Source organism: Dermacentor albipictus, chromosome 5 (assembly GCF_038994185.2).
Source record: "Dermacentor albipictus isolate Rhodes 1998 colony chromosome 5, USDA_Dalb.pri_finalv2, whole genome shotgun sequence".
Classification (NCBI taxonomy): Eukaryota; Metazoa; Arthropoda; class Arachnida; order Ixodida; family Ixodidae; genus Dermacentor; species Dermacentor albipictus.
The window spans coordinates 40,223,245-40,239,642 of NC_091825.1; the positions used below are offsets into that span (position 1 = coordinate 40,223,245).

A 16,398-nucleotide genomic window follows, 5' to 3' on the forward strand; every position below is an offset into this window, starting at 1 on the left:
CGATAACCGAATGAACAGGGTGGTGCCAGCGTCTGTGATTGGACCGTTTTTCCTTATTTAGCGTGCCGTGGCAGGTCGAAAATTGCGGCGGCATGCAACGTAAGACTAGTAATCACGCTAAAAGGGATCTTCAGCAATAAATCATTGGCAGAACGAGGTCGCAATCGTGCCGAAAGTGCTCGAGAAAAAGTTTTACTATACGCAAATAAACCCATGCTCTCCGACAGGTGTGAGTAGCCAGTGCCTGAGCGATCGGGTGCAGCCATCTTTTATTTCTTTTGGCCCGGGGTAGCCTGCGGCTATCAAAAATATCCAGTTTTGTTCGGCATATAATGCAAATTTGTCGCGTAAACGTCACTTTGACGTGGTGAGTTTTTGTGGCTTTGTGACGTCACGTGAGAGGCAGGTGAAGTGGGCGCAGCCCGAAATCTTTTGACCAATAGCCGAGGGCTAGTGGCGGAGAGGCGGCGAGTCAGAAAATATTTTTCTTTTGTTTGGTTAAAACGATGCATATTCAGTCCATACACGTCGTATCAGTTGGGTAGCTATTGCGGTTTTTGTGAAGCTGCATTAAAGACAGGTGAAGTGGGGGTGGTCCAGAAAAATGCTTGACCACTCCCGGATGCTGATTACAGAATTGGAATAGAAACGTTTGCAATAGTTTTACCGCTTTAGCCCCCAGTATGCGTATGCGTGAGCAGGAATGAAACAAGTATATTTATACATTTAAACAATTAGGTAATCGCGTTCTAGTCAGATCTCTTTCAGTCATACTCAAGAGGTTCTTGTAAAGATGTTCTTTTCTCTTAGCGCCATACAAAACGGAGTTCGATGACTTTCCTAGCAGGAAGCATTAGCTCGGGCATCTGACGCGACTCTTTCAAATACATGTAAAATTTTTTTTAGATAACTCCTTGACCTATTGTAAGGAAATTTGTTGAATTTAAGAGATAAGGCTAAGTTGTATTGACTGGTGGAAGCGGGATTTCAATTTAAGGCCTGCAGTTTGGTAAAATATTTTTTTTTTAATTTGACAGTTTCGAAGTTGCATCAGAAGCCGATATCGCGGTTCTGTAAGCGGCATCCATTAGATCATTCAAAGCACACAAATTTGCTATGGTAATTTATAGTTTACCAGAATTTGTTACGTTGTGTACAAGGGTTCTGCAAAAGCTTTACTTCATATAACGATGTTTTAGATTCATATGTAACATAACAATTTTGTTCGCTTTGGATGTACTATCAGATAAATTCACAGAATTGCGACATTATTTTCTATTGCTTAGTTACACAGTTGTAAACTGGATAGCTTCGTTTTGAAAATTTGCGATTTTCGACAGCTCTTCACGAAACACTTATAGCCTTAATCAAAAATTTAAAACCATCAATCACTGGATTTTAATTATTCTTCTAAATGCAACCAATGTCATCAAATTTAGGGTTGTGGTTTTCGAAAATAACGAATTCTCCTTTTACAAGTGTTCAGATAGGAGCACCCGAGCTAAAGCTTCCTCTTAAGGCAAACCAGTGGGGTCATATTGTTGACAGCACTCTGTCCATGGCGGAACCATCTTGCTGGACACCGGCTCAGTCCTCCAAACTTAGAACCCGTCTACGATGCAGTGATGATAAAATCGGAAAACAAGGGTACACGCTAATCGTATGAAAGTCGTCGACACTCGCTCCTTGCCAAAATTAGTGGGTTCTCCGTTACAGTCTGCTTGTCCGGATCAGGAGCCTGGATTTGACGCTGGTTAGCGCTTCTAGAAATCATGCGGATGTTTTCATCTCAATGGGGGATTCTGTGTTGCTCGTCAATGGTAAGGTCATACCCCGTCACCATGAGGCAGGCGATGTTGAAAGGGTCGCCTCGTTTTAGGTAACCAAATTATTCCCATATATATTTATAGACGCAGCCACTCCGGGAGCTCATATTCTACTCGTACAAAATCGGCTAAACATATTAAAGACTCAGTTAACTGCAGGAGCTTTGGGCTGATGCCATGAGGGCGCAATAAAGTGTTAACATGAAAGCTGACAATATGCACTGAGAGGTGACAAGTATGCAGTCTGTGTTTGCTATTGTGAAGTAAAGCGACGGGCAAAAGAAAAACAGATTTCAACGGTAAATAGAGAGTAACAAAAATAGCTACAAGCTTGGGCGGTATCTGCAATAGTAAGAACTTGCCGTGGTTATTATTTGATATTATGGCATTTGAAGAGCAGCTTGGTATACTGAATTGCAAAGCATTTCGTCCCAATTCTTAGAAAGGTATAGTAAAACTTATTTGTACCTGCATGGATTTCACCTTCAACAGAGATCCCCATACTATGGTAATATTGTAAATACTGATCAGAAGCGGTGCACATTGCACTCAAATATTGCGTTCTTTTTTTTATTCGGCGTTTCAAGTGTGCGCTAAACATGTGATCGGGTTGATGATGTGATTAAAAGTTCTGAATTTTATTTTTCCTCGCAATGTGTATGATCTAAAACAAGACATTAAAAATATCTATTATTTCTGTGCAAACGAAGGAGCATCACAATTCTACTAAAAATGGCAAAACCTAACGTTTTACACTTCAGTGTAGCCGATAATAACCAAATATCCTTTTTTTTAGTTGTGAATGTAACTTTATATAATAATGAGTTATTTCCATCATGATTACACTGATGGAGGGGATGGGAATAAAAGCGATTGACGCTTGACTAAGTTCCCACCCCCCGTACAGCAGGTTAGCAGTGGCATGCGACGGCACCCCTGTAAGAAATTCTCATTGGAATACGTCACGGTCTCTGTTCCCCTCCCCAAGCGCACATTTTTCCATATTTACCTGGCTGTTTGCTAATTCAAAGCCTATGATCACATGAACGCGTTTGTGCACCGTGACAAATGTAAATTGAGCAGGTGCCAAACCAACATGAAAACTGAAATTCTTGTTTTCTTGAGCAGTTGCTGGGTCTGCGCGACAGCCAACTAATTTTGGGTTAGCTGTAGTCCCTGGAAGGATGATTTGTTTTCTTAAGTGTCCAATCAACCGCTGAGTATTCAATAAATTGTTGGCTGAAAATGAGGGGTCCCGCCAGAACGAATTGCGCACGAAAACGGTTTTACAGCAATCAATAACATATTAAAGTATCAATCAACCACAATAATTTATGCATGAAGACGCGTTTTGGCATGATTAGTACGCTGCCGCCACGACGTGCAATTTTTTAACACGTAATATTTGTTCTGAACACACAATAGTTGTAAGAACCTTCGCGTTCTCCAGTATTCAGTAATAACCCAAGTTTACGCGTCGACAGTTTTGACCAAGGTACACTATTGCAAATATCCACAAAACTGGTCATTTAGGCAGGCTGCGCAAGTTTCAGATTTTAATGAATAGTTCTCAGCATGCAATCTTGGCCGACTGTGCTTTGGGAGGCGTGTTTCGTTCGGTAAGTGCTATAACTACGTTAGGTGCCTGGTCAGTCTTGCATATCACATTATTCAGCACTAGTTTATCACGCAAGTGCTTGAATATTGCTCGAGGTTTTTTTCTTTGCTTCAGCTCAGTTCCTCAGCTGGTTGCTAAAAGAATGGCACATGGGGAAAGAAGTTTCCTTCTAGAAAAGCATTGTGAAATATCTGTCATTTACTTACACGCAAGGATGCGGGAAAAAATTCCAACCTTTTCACATGATGCCTATACACGGGCCGATAACAATGGCACCCACCGCATTAATCTACCAGCTCTGATGGTGTGTTGCTAAGCACGCAAATCCGGTAACAAACCCGGCCACGGTACAGAGCCCAGCCACTGCGGTCGTATTTCTTTTGGGGCGCAATGGAAGAATGCTCGTATGCATTGGGGGTTCGTTAACGACCACCTGGCGGCGAAAACTAATCTGGTGTCTCCCAATATGGCGAGCCTCTATATAAGATTGTGCTGTTGGCACGTCAAAACTCAGAATTCTATTCAAACGACGTTTTATTAGAATTAAAATTAGCCCTAGCTATTGCACAGATTTCAACGTTTCCCAGCATATTCGCCCTAACGTTGCCCACATTTTCAGAAATTACAGACTACGGGAGATATAAATTGGTTTCATGAAACCAGGACAACCGCAATAAAGCGTTTTATCATGCTTTCACTGCAATTGTTGACTGAAATTGTTGACTTTCACTGAAATACAATGACTGGAACGCCCCGCCTCAAAACGTTCTTCAAAGCTCCACCATATCGTCCTTCATGCACGCACTCATTATTCTATGAACCGAAACGTTTCCCACGATTTCTATCCTAATCCATGCACTATGTGATATAGATCATATCATGTTAAGGGCAACATTAATTTCTTTGTGTGTGTGTGTGTAAAAGCCATTGTGTAAACATGTGCTGTATTGCAGAATTCTTTGATATCTTCCTTCCTTTTTTTTGTTGCTTCTTTCTTTTCCATTGTACCAAGATGACGCTTTGCTTATTTCCACCTTTTTTTTCTTTTTCTCTTTTTTTTCTTTCTTGTGTTCCACATGTTATTGGCTCTTCAAGCCTATATGTATATCCCACTCCTGCCTAGGGCCTCTAAAACAGGCTGGCAGCACGGAATAAATAAATAAAATAAAAATAAATTACAGGTTCGTTATTTACGTGCTGGGGCCATGTGCTCCGAGAATCACGTTTGAGTAGCCGAACAGTGTAATGTACGTTCAATAGTTAGAACGAAGCTGTCACTCCAAAGTTTCTGTATAAGAATGAACATACAAATGATGAAATTGTTCTTACTTGATGACATTTGCTGCATTCACGAGGAAGAATTCAACAATCTAGTGAGCGTTGGAAGGCAAATTTTATTTAGGTTGTCATTCATTAAATAAGGGTTGTTTAACAGTTCGAAATTTCAGCAAGCTCGAGCATATTGCTCTATAACGCTGCAACAAAAAACAATTTAAAATTATGTGAAATATGTCTAATTACTACATTTAAATGTACAAAATTTGTACATTATACATGGCTCCCTAATATGCAACTAATCTATGGGGAGGACTCTCAAGAGACCCTTACCTAACATATAAATATATGGCACGTAACAAAGGTCACGTAACATATAAATTCGTACCTGAAATTTGTCCTCTTTAGGTTCTCTAAAAGATCCAGTTGACAGTACTATGATATCTATGTCAATGCCGAATAAGAAATTCGTATATTTGGGGCTCTCGTAGTTTCTTAACTTACAATTATTTCTCGAGTTTCCTTTAAGCTCCAGTGCCTAAATAAAAATTCTACTTAGTATAGTGAGAGCTATTTTTTTTCTCTCTCGAACGCAATAACTATTATTAAAATTGGCACGCAAGTTGGTTTGTACAAGGGCTTTGTGTTTCACCTTTGTTTGCACTGGGGTATTTGGAGTAATGGCCGTAAGGTAAAGCTTCTTAAGGGGTACGCAAAATACGCGTTTGCCACTTCGCTGGTGCCTCAGCTGCATGTACCCACAAGGTACTTGCGTGAGCTAGTACAACAGTGCACTTGCTGGAAATCTCGATAATTGTACACTTGCGGCAAAATAAACACAAGATATTCTCGGTACTCCAGTGGTTCTTTTTACAGAAAACCTTTCTATAGCTGTTTCCTGTTGATACCTCATGAGAGTAGCTAAAATGGTGCATTATTGCGTGTCTGCCAACGCATCACATTGATAATTTTTCATCTCAAGGCAAAGCAATTTTATTTTGTTATATAATATTTTACATTAACCCCAAACCGTTCAAGGACACTTTACCTAAATCTGAGCGCACGTCAGCGAACTGTTCCCTGGTTGTGCTCGTTCGATAAGGAAATAGCAATTATAAATGGCCTATATGCCTTTTCAGTGTGGGTGACTGCTCTAAATGCTTGTGAATGTGCACACAGGTATGCGATTTATCACGAACTGCTCAAGTTTGAAGGCAGTGTCTTCTCGTGTTCAAGAAAGTAGTGTGAAACGCTACAAGCGATTTTCAAAAGCCAGAGAGCGGATCTTACCAATCAGCTTTCTGTTATTTGTTGTAAGCTTTATCAACTACCACATACTGCACGTTTCGCGAACTACATGCCGAGACTCGCGCAAGAGCGTGTCCTCGGGGTCACACACGCTTCGTATTTATAGCCTACAACTTGCTGCCTACATTTTCACAGACTTTGTGTCCCACTTTGTGTTTGCCTTTTGCAGATGATGACTATTCATTCGCAAAACCACTGAGCCTTCGAACTCCATTTCTGTTTACCATAAATGAAAGGAGCAATTTTTCCGACACGATGGGAAGCATAATGTCACCCGGTTTCAGCATCGCAGCGCAGCAGCTGTATAAAACGATGAATGCCCGCGGCTTCGGTATCATCCAGAAAGCGTATTTCCAACTGAGAACGAACAATACATTGCGTTCCATCGTCAACATTTTCAAGGTATGTTTTGCGATGACTTTCTATTATAAGGCTTTCTTAGGTTGCATAAAACGGTGGTTCACAAAAATAATAAGCCAATGTTTTGTGTTAACGAGGCAGGCCATCCGAAAACTTCTGAACCCCTTTTCTTGCACTTTCGCATATTTATGGTGTTAAGGTTTATAGCAAATACTATGTGAATTTATATTAAAAAAAGGATATACTGAGCAGATTTCTTTTTGACATTCACACAATTCACACAAATATTTTGAAAACGTGAATAATTCAAAGTTACCTATACCACGTACGTGAAACGACTGCTTTTAAACGGGCGCTCAAATGAGAGAGTGTAGGTGGGACACCAGGAGGGGGGCTTGGTCATCCAGGAAAATTGTTTCCATAATATTTAGATACTTCAAGGGCTTAATAAAATTAATTGCATGTATCGTCGAATAGAATGTTTAGTGTGATAATTTTTATTCGTAAATCATACTTTTGTAGTATCTCATAGCACAGAGATGTTGCCGGTTTGAAGATAACTCGGTGCCAGTGACGGAAACCGGAATGACAGTTCTCCCTCGCGAAACGCTGCGATCGCCCGATACAAGTAGCTTGTGTAGATTGATCCGTAACATTTCTCCATCCTCCAAAAAAGCTTCCCATTAAGTAAGAACACTTGGAAAAAGCCTTCTACTGAATGGTACCTGGACCACATGCATATTTTGGTGGAACCGTGAGTCCACATTTTACTTTGCAGCTAATATCTCTCCGAATATATAAGGAAGGCGATTTAAGCCGAACGCTCCAATGGTGCGCCATGCCGCGCGCTAAATTTGAGGTCAGCAGTATACCGCGGAATTTTCTACCAAATAACAAGAAAAGACCGATGGAGAGATTTACCAGATGAGCAAGCGGTCACAACGATATGTAAAAGTTTTTGCACCACGGTGATTCTGCAAAGTGCCAATGAGTCTAGTTATACCAAATTCTCTGGAAGTGAGCTCGACAGATGTCCCCTAAACAGAAGCTCACGTTCTAACACAATCAGCTAACCTGCCAAGAATTTGTCGATTTTATTGCTGTGGGAATCATTGCTCCATGGAAATCTATTATTTCTTCAAACGCTCCAGGGAGAGTATTCTGTAAGCGCCCACCTAGTGGACTTTCCATTTCCGCCGCTGGTGATTGGATGCAGCTGCATGAGCGAGGAGGAGACGAGCGGCCCAAGCCGATCAGCAGTGGCTGAAATCGACAGTTCACTAGGTGGAAGTATAAAAAGTCCACTAGGTGGACTCTCACAGAATACCCCTCCCCCCATCTCCATGCAGCAGCTTACCCAAATCCATATCTAGGTAGCAATAGATGAAGGCATTCACAATCTTTCTTGAAATGACCTCCATTACTCGGGCATCGTGACACCACCCCGATATAGAAATACGGTGTACAGAAAACTGTATTACTGTGTGAGACGAATAAACTTCCGCTTGCCTGCCCGCATCCGCCCATTTCTGCCTCTTTCGCACAAACGTTTTGTATTGCATCAAACAATAACTTTTAGTAGCAGCACTCGTCGTGTCTCTGTGTGTGCCTTGGGCAGTCGTCGTTTACCGGTGACAGAATTCCAGATGGCTGAGAAGTTGTAATGACACCTGGCGCGTTTTTCAGCGTTAACTGCCGCCATTACTCGGGGATCCCCATACCACACCCGGATACAAGGTCGTCTGTGCTTATTAGGACAGGAAAAAAGCGAATGCTGCCTTTACAAGCGTGATTCCAATTTGATTATTCATGCTCAAGCAGTACGACCCTCCAGCCAACCAGTGCCGAGCACTCCTTTAGGTTGAGATGGGCTCAATGCATCTGAGCCAATTACACCGATAGCACTGCGTGCGAACTCGGGTAAATGCAGGAGACGCAAGTTTTTGGAAATTTGCCTACCACTATAAAATCGAAAACGACAACCTATAGGAAGAAAACATGCAGGAAAACAAGCAAGCCTCCCTCCGTCTCGCGCTACCCTCCAATGGCAGTCGTCCGGCTCTGCAAGTACACAGTTTTGAATACTAACTGAGCAGGAGAAATCCAAGTGGCGAGATCAAAACTTCCTTCGAAATGTTCGAGCTGTGGTTTTAGCTAAGTGCGTTCAAAATAGTCAAGGCGCACAGTTTGCGCGTTAATGACCCAAAAAATGTAAAACTTCAACAATCGCGCTCTCCTCGACATAACAGTGTCGCTAGGGAACAGGAAAAAGTGGGAAAAATCTCACACGAATATGGAGAAATCATCTAGCAAGCGAAGCTCAGTTTGATGCGGCTTTGGTGGAAGTTCAAATCGAGGTCTTATCGCCCTCCCCTGATGAGTTTGGGTACCATGCAGAAGTTCAATTCGGTCATCTCTGACGAGACAAATTTCAGTGGTGACCAGAATTCTTGAAAACAGAACATTATAATTTAACGGAAACACTGGTGAAGTTTGAAGCCATACCATTAAACTGGAGCTGTACAGCCGGCTCAAATGCGGAATTCAAGTGCCTCACGCCTACTATCAAACGTTGATAGTGCAATATAGCATATAAAATAGCTGAGGCTTAACCCTCATTGTGTTTGACACAGTGTAGCGAATCAAACTGTCAAAAATTGAGCTTATTTCTTAGGCTTGCGACTACCTAAACATGTGACATTTTCGTAGCTGCTGTGAGAAAATTAATACTGCTCCCCTCAGTTCGCGGGTTTACTCTCCCAGAGCAATTTGTATACGCGAACGAGCACCTCACGCAAGGAAGCAAGGTTCTTCTCGGTGCTGCATTTCAAAAAACAAGAAATAATGTGGAACCATGCGTTGACTAAGAACAGCGTTATTTTCGCAAAAGGCTGCGTACTCCACAGGCGCTAGAAATTCGTGCCGAGATGACGTGGCAAAAATGACGTAACTCGTGTTTTTACGAAAAACATAGTGCTATAGTATTGCCTAAATTAGGCAACGTCCGTGATGTGTTTACACTCGAGCAATTTAGTACTTAGTGCCGTAGGGCCTATTTCAAATGGCTGAAACTGATGTACTTGAACATTTATTCAACAATTGGAAAAAAACACAAACTGTTGATTTTCTGGGGCTTTTTAAGCGAACAGTTCAATTGCATTTTTTAGCAGACACATTCTTCTGAAGGTTTTGAACTGAAACAGGTGTCTTTCGTAAATTTCGATCTATTCAACTCACGCTTCCCAAACAAGGCTGCTAAACATCGTAGCAGAGTGATGCGGTGAATTCCTTGCGCAGTTATTATTTCATCTGTAGTGACATTGAAATTCTCAGACTTCACTTGCGTGCTGAGAGACATAGGCGAACACAAGCCTATTCCGCGTATCATCATCGTCATCATCATCATCAACATCATCATCCTGGCTACGCCCACTGCAGGGCAAAGGCCTCTCCCCCTCTTCTCAAACAACCCCGGTCATGTCCTAATTGTGGCCATGTTGTCTCTTCAAACTTCTTAATCTCATCTGTCCACCTAACTTTCTGCCGTCCCCTGCCCCGCTACTCTTCTCTTGTAATCCAGTCCGTAGCCCTTAATGACCATCGTTATCTTCCCTCCTCATTACATGCCCTGCCCACGCCCACTTATTTTTCTTGATTTTAACTAAGATGTCATTACCTCGTGTTTCTTCCCTCACCCCAATCTGCTCTCTTCTTATCCCCCTTAACGTTACATCCATTATTCTTTCCATAGCTCGTTGCGTCGTCCTCAATTTAAGTAGAACTCTTTTCGTAAGCCTCCAGGTTTCTGCTCCGTAGGTGAGTACTGGTAAGACACAGCTGTTATACACTTTTTTTTTAGAGATAACGGCAACTTGCTGTTGATGATCTGAGAATGATCTGATTGAAGCAAACTACTAATGGAGGCATTCTTGCAATAACTCAGCGAGAAATTATGCCTGTTCTCAACACAAGCTTGAGAAATTGTCACGGCACACTGGAGTTCCGTCTATGGGCACAACATTATTTGATTAGGAACGTACACCAATTTTCTTGTTGCATGAATACCCATTCATCAGGAATACTTCTCCAGTTACGTGTACACTTTTGAAGAGGGTACCTAAAACATGAATGATTAGTCACTATTTGCGACTCCTCAGAACGGAACAGGTACGTCTTCCCACCTTCCATAAAATCAAAAATGGTCGCGCATTTTCATGCAGTAGGAGTGTAACCGACTAAGTCAGGATAGCAGTTCTGGGAGGTTCGCACATGATAATACAATTTTTAGCGATCATCTACCAAATCACTAGAAGGACAGATGAAAACACTTCAATTGCATAGATTATAACCAGTCCCAGTGTTCTCAACATTTAGACTGGTAGAACACTTCGAAAACTTAGAGGTTGTCAATGATGTCACCTTCGGATATTTAGTTCTGAGATCATCTCGCTCAAACAAACAATAGGTATAAAGTGTCAATAAATCAGTATTCTTTGCCTGGCTTCATTCGTATGTGTGTCTATCTATCTATCTATCTATCTATCTATCTATCTATCTATCTATCTATCTATCTATCTATCTATCTATCTATCTATCTATCTATCTATCTATCTATCTATCTATCTAGCTATCTATCTATCTAATCTATCTATCTATCTATCTATCTATCTATCTATCTATCTATCTATCTATCTATCTATCTATCTATCTATCTATCTATCTATCTATCTATCTATCTATCTATCTATCTATCAGTCTGTCTACCTATCTATCTATCTGTTCACGAATATCTCTGTACGTAATCGTAGTATGCATGGAGATGTCCGGGGCTTGCATTCCTTGTTGGAAAAATGATAAATATGGGCAAGTGGTCGCTGATAGAGGACGCTATGAAATCGGCTTATAATTTGTCAATGCCAAAACATATAAAACAGGCCTCAAGCAAATATTGACACATTGCTGAGGTCCTTCGTGGTACGTGTATTCCATTTTGTTGCCATCAGAAACACAAAAACTAAGCAGCTTTCGCTAACGTTGGCCAGCTTGATGTGGCCATCCAACTTTTACACGTGCTAATGTCTTCATAATATGTAAGTTAGTCCTCCACGTCGTGGTAGTCGGTGAGCTTGAACATCGCAGTGTTGCACTCGCGTACCACACCACAACGACAGACGTACGGGCGGGAGTGGCTTGTCACGCTGCTGTCTTCCATCATTGTGGATAACGATAGCAACAAGCGGCTTCCGAATTTGAGAGTGGTGAAGGCGAATACTCAGCATATCCACCAACAACCACGGCCTGCACGTCTGAGCAGATAGAATAGAATAGAATTTATTCACGGGAAGGACAGAGAGTTCGATCTGAGCTAGAGCGCTCTAGTCTGCCACTCGACACTGGGGAAGAGGAAAGAGGAGCGAGAGTACTAGGATAGATGATGGTGAAAACAGAGTGATGAGTGCTTATGTATATGTGAGAGTTCCCTTGCTAGTGCCGCTGTTCGAGCTTGGTGTCTTGCAGAAACTTCAACAACACTTTAGTTGCAAGCATTGAAGTTGCAGTGTCTGGCCATGGGCAGAGGATAGCTTCCTCCGACAGTGGTTGCCTGGCAATGCTGGCTAGGAAACTTTCTAACGCCCTTCGCGCCAGCATATATGCTGGTCAATCGCACACTAGGTGTTTCACTGTTGCAGGCATCTGGAAGTGTTCACAATCAGGGCTGTTCAATTGGCCGATGAGGTGAAACCAGCGCCCAGCCGGATTCTGTGTAGCAATGACGTTTTGCTCCGCGCAACCTTCGGGGGCAAACAGCATTTACCGCCTGGGTCGATCATATTTAGGCGTCTGTGAATGGTGTTATCGTCGGCTCTGTACGCCTTTGTAAGGTCCTGCATGAGTGGCTTGATCATGGAGCTGGCGTGAGGTCGCGAGTAGGCAATCCGTACTTTATTAAAGGAAGAGAAGGCCGATCTTGCCTCACTGCCAGCGAATTCATTGCCAATCACACCACAATTACTAGGCCCCCATTGAAAAGTGATCACGTGGCCACTTAACTCGGCACTGTTATAAAGTTCGGTGATTTCCAGCACGAGCATGTAGTATGGTATGAGAGGGCACCGCAGAGAATGCCAGGAAAACGGGGAAGTCTAAGGTGAACACCGATAAAGCGCGCAACACGAGTTTGATGTCTGCCTCCTCTACAGTTCACCGTGCTGGCGCTGATAATCTCCGATAACAATATATATATATATATATATATATATATATATATATATATATATATATATATATATATATATATATATATATATATATATATATATATATACACAATATGCAACTAAATGCAGGGGATGAATTTTACCGGTCATAATGTTGCGAAGCCAACCCAATCATAGAGAGACATTCTCCCTGGTGTACAGGCTGTCGATCATCGTGGTTGCTGCTGGGTGCCTGAGAACAATACAGTGTAAATATTCACCACTCGTGTCGTCTTACGTAAACTATTTGTGGTAGAGGTGATGGTTGTTCCCTGCGTCATCACGGAGCTCCGCAACGGACGCCTCATCCCTGTTTTGGTCATGTTTCTGGATGCCGTAATATCGTCTTTGCATCCTGCCCCTCCTGTGGCTACCACCTACATATTTCTCGTTTCTGCTTGTGATTCTGGCACGTTTTCAGCCATGATGCAGTTGATGTCGGCAAATCTATCAACATTTAGGAATGTATCAGCGCAAGCTACTGGTGGGACCCGACCCTTATACTCCCCAATGTGCTTTTTTTTTTTAGCTCGATCGCCCACCAAACGTGTGGTTCAACAGACACGATGCTGACATTACAAGCTGGAGTCCTTTCAAAGAGAAGATCGGCGGCATTTCTGCCCATAGCACTGGTTGGCAGTTTGCTACGCGGAATGAACTGGCAACCCGTGGACAGACATCTGCCGAGTCATATGTTTGCTGACATTCAGGACGAAAATATTTCTCATTTGCTCAATCGTATCACCGACGATGCTTTTAACCTGTTCGTGTATACCAATCTTGATACCGTTGACACCATCATCAAAGACTGCCAGCGGTTTGAACAAGCCAGGAGCCGCCATGTTTCCCAGAGATTCACACGGCTGCCCAATACGACCACAATTTTCTGAACGCAGCTACTCTATTGCAGAATAGGAATGTCATGCCCTTGTCTGGGTGGTTTAGAAATTGCGTCCTTACTTATATGGTAGACCTTTCCGCGTTGTCGCTGACCCTCACGCTCTCTGCTGGCTTTCTTCAGTGAATGACCGTACTGGACGGCTTGGTCGCTGGGCGACGGCCCTTCAGCAGTACTTTAATCCTTTTACCTACAAGTCTGGTCGCCTCCATTCGGACGTGGACTGCTTGTTCCGCTACCCTTTTGGCAAACCAAACGTACCATACATCGAGCCTATCTCCTGAATTATGTATATGTCCAAGTCTCTTAGGCTAGTGACGAACAATGTCGCCATGCTTCCATTGCGATCATTCATTGACCATCTCGAATCCACACCTAACGACGTGTTACTGCGCATGTTCTTCCCCTTGTATAGATAGCACACATTAATGTCGTAACGTCCAGTCATATTATCTTCAGCTGATTCTCGTTGTAACTAAACATCTACGTTCCAAGGTCCTGCGCGACCTTCACGACGAACCACCTGTTACTCACCCTAGCGTATCTCGGACGTACGACCACGTCAGGCACCGCTTCTTTTGGCGCGGTCTCGCGCGGTCTCTCCGACGTTACGTAGCCTCCTGCGGTAAGTATCAACGTGAGAAACAACCTGCCGCACTGCCTGCTTAACTGCTTCAACCGCTCTCCATACCGATCGAGCCATTCTTCAGTGTTGGTTTAAACCTTCTCAGTCCTTTTCCTGAGACAAAATCTGGCAGCAACTGGGTCGCCGTCGCTATAGATTATGCGACTAGGTATGCAATCACTCGAGCGCTCCGCCCCAGCACTACTACTGACGTTACCGATTTTTCGCTCCACGTTGTTATCTACATCATGGCACTTCTCGCCAATTGCTCATACATCAAGGACACGCATTTTGGTTCGACTAATTAGGGATCTTTTGCGCTCTTCCTGAACGGAGCGCATGTTGACCACTTGCTACCATCCCCAAGCAGATGGCCGCACTGAGCGCCCGAATCGCAGGCTCACGGTCATGTTCTCACGATATGTTTCATCTGACCACCGTGACTGGGACCTGGCGATACTTCACGTGACCTTCGCCTGCAATTCGTCGCCTCACGACACTACCGGTACTCACGCATTTATATGCTCTTTAACTGTCAACCGATGTTACCACTGGACATCCTACTTCGAGTTGCTACAGCGTCGCCTAGCAAATATGCTCGTGATGCCATTTCTCGCGCCAACGACGCGCTTCAGATCGCCTGCACTAGGATGTCAGACTCGTAAGCGACCCAGAAGCGTTTCTATATCAGCCGGCTTCAAGACATTCATTTCACATCCGATGCCTTAACTCTCCTGTAGTGCCCATTTCGTCATGTCGGCTTGTGAGAGAAGTTGTTGCCTCGGTACACAGGCCGTTACCGGATGGTGCGGCAGATCACAGATGTCTTCTGTGACATTATTTCTGGCCGTTACCGGATGGTCCGCCAGATCACGGATGTCTCCTACGAGACTGTCTCTGTCTAACCGGCTCTGCCACCTACGATGGCTACCAGCGACATTGTTCACGCCAGCAGACAGAGCATACCACCCTCCTCCTGACATCAGTACTTAAAGTGAACCCAACAGACGCTCCTACCACCTGGAGTAATATTACGAAGCCAACACGATCCGAGAAATGCATTCTCGTTTGAGTAGACGACGAAAAATACGAGCCTGTCTGGTGTGCAGGCTGTCCACCATCTTCGTTGCTGCGGGATACCTCATTGTAAATACATTGTTACGTAAAGCGACAAAAGGTGTCACTATATACAATGTCGTAAGAAGCCAAGAAACAACGATACCAAGGAAAGGACAGAAGAAATGTTCAGTTCCTAATTGAAATAAACAATTGTATGTATAAGCGTAAAAGAAAGTGGAAGCAAAAACAACTGACCGTGGGTGAGATAAGATCCAGCGTCTTCGCATTGCACGTGCGATGCTCTTACGAATTGAACTACTGCGCTACCATTTTTCCATCCACTTTCTCGAGTACTTGTGTTATCCACTAGGCCCTAACCCGGGCAGTGTTAGTCAGGGGCACCACTCATGGCCTTGGCTGCCATGTGGAGCTTCTTTTCTACCGCAGAAGTCACGTTTTCGTCAACTTTTGCGTGAACGGGACTGGTCAATAAACCAACACATGCTACTTGCAGGCATCTGAGATATATGATTCGTGACTCTCGCTATGTAATGAAGGACAAGAAAGAAAACCAGAAGGGCCCAATTTTTCTTAGTCATATCATAACAAGCCCAGAAATAATGACACCAAGGAAAGCACAAGGAAAATTATCTGCACTTCTTAACTGAATTAGATAAAATAACATATAAACGGAACACAAATTGTATAAAACAGCACACAAGCATAATTACTGGCATAAACACTGGATCATGTTATTACCCTCCAGATGCCGATTCTTATTTCACTAGGGAAAGTACGTGATAATAAAGCACGCGCTACACAAATCTGTCTAACCGAGGTAATATATATTTTCGGTGAATTGAATTATCATTGGTTGGTCTGCTATGTTTACTACGTGTGTCGCCTGAGAAGATTTTGTCGACTTAAGCTTGACTACAGCATATCACAAGTTCTTGATCAACGCACTCTTGATACTGACACATTTGACTTGATTTTAATGGCTGCCCCGGGCATTGCTGGACCGGTTTTTAACATAGAAGGCTTTAGTGACACAATTAACCTACCGTTAGCATTTTCTCTTGTTGTGACTAAAACTATCCGGCATTATAACCGAATCAATTACGACGCATAAAACACCGAATGAGAAGTCTTTTTCAATGAAAGTTTTCTAC

The 16,398-nt window shown here is 43.0% G+C and overlaps 1 protein-coding gene across 3 annotated transcripts in view; it reads left to right on the forward strand.

The window, feature by feature from the left end:
- Window positions 1-16,398, forward strand: part of LOC135896855 (uncharacterized) — a 514,087-nt gene that overhangs the window by 404,610 nt on the left and 93,079 nt on the right. For all 3 annotated transcript variants that reach the window (XM_070538351.1, XM_070538352.1, XM_070538353.1), the window contains one exon: window positions 6,197-6,429. In XM_070538351.1, the coding sequence (XP_070394452.1) occupies window positions 6,197-6,429 (233 nt within the window). The remainder of the gene's footprint in view (window positions 1-6,196; window positions 6,430-16,398) is intronic.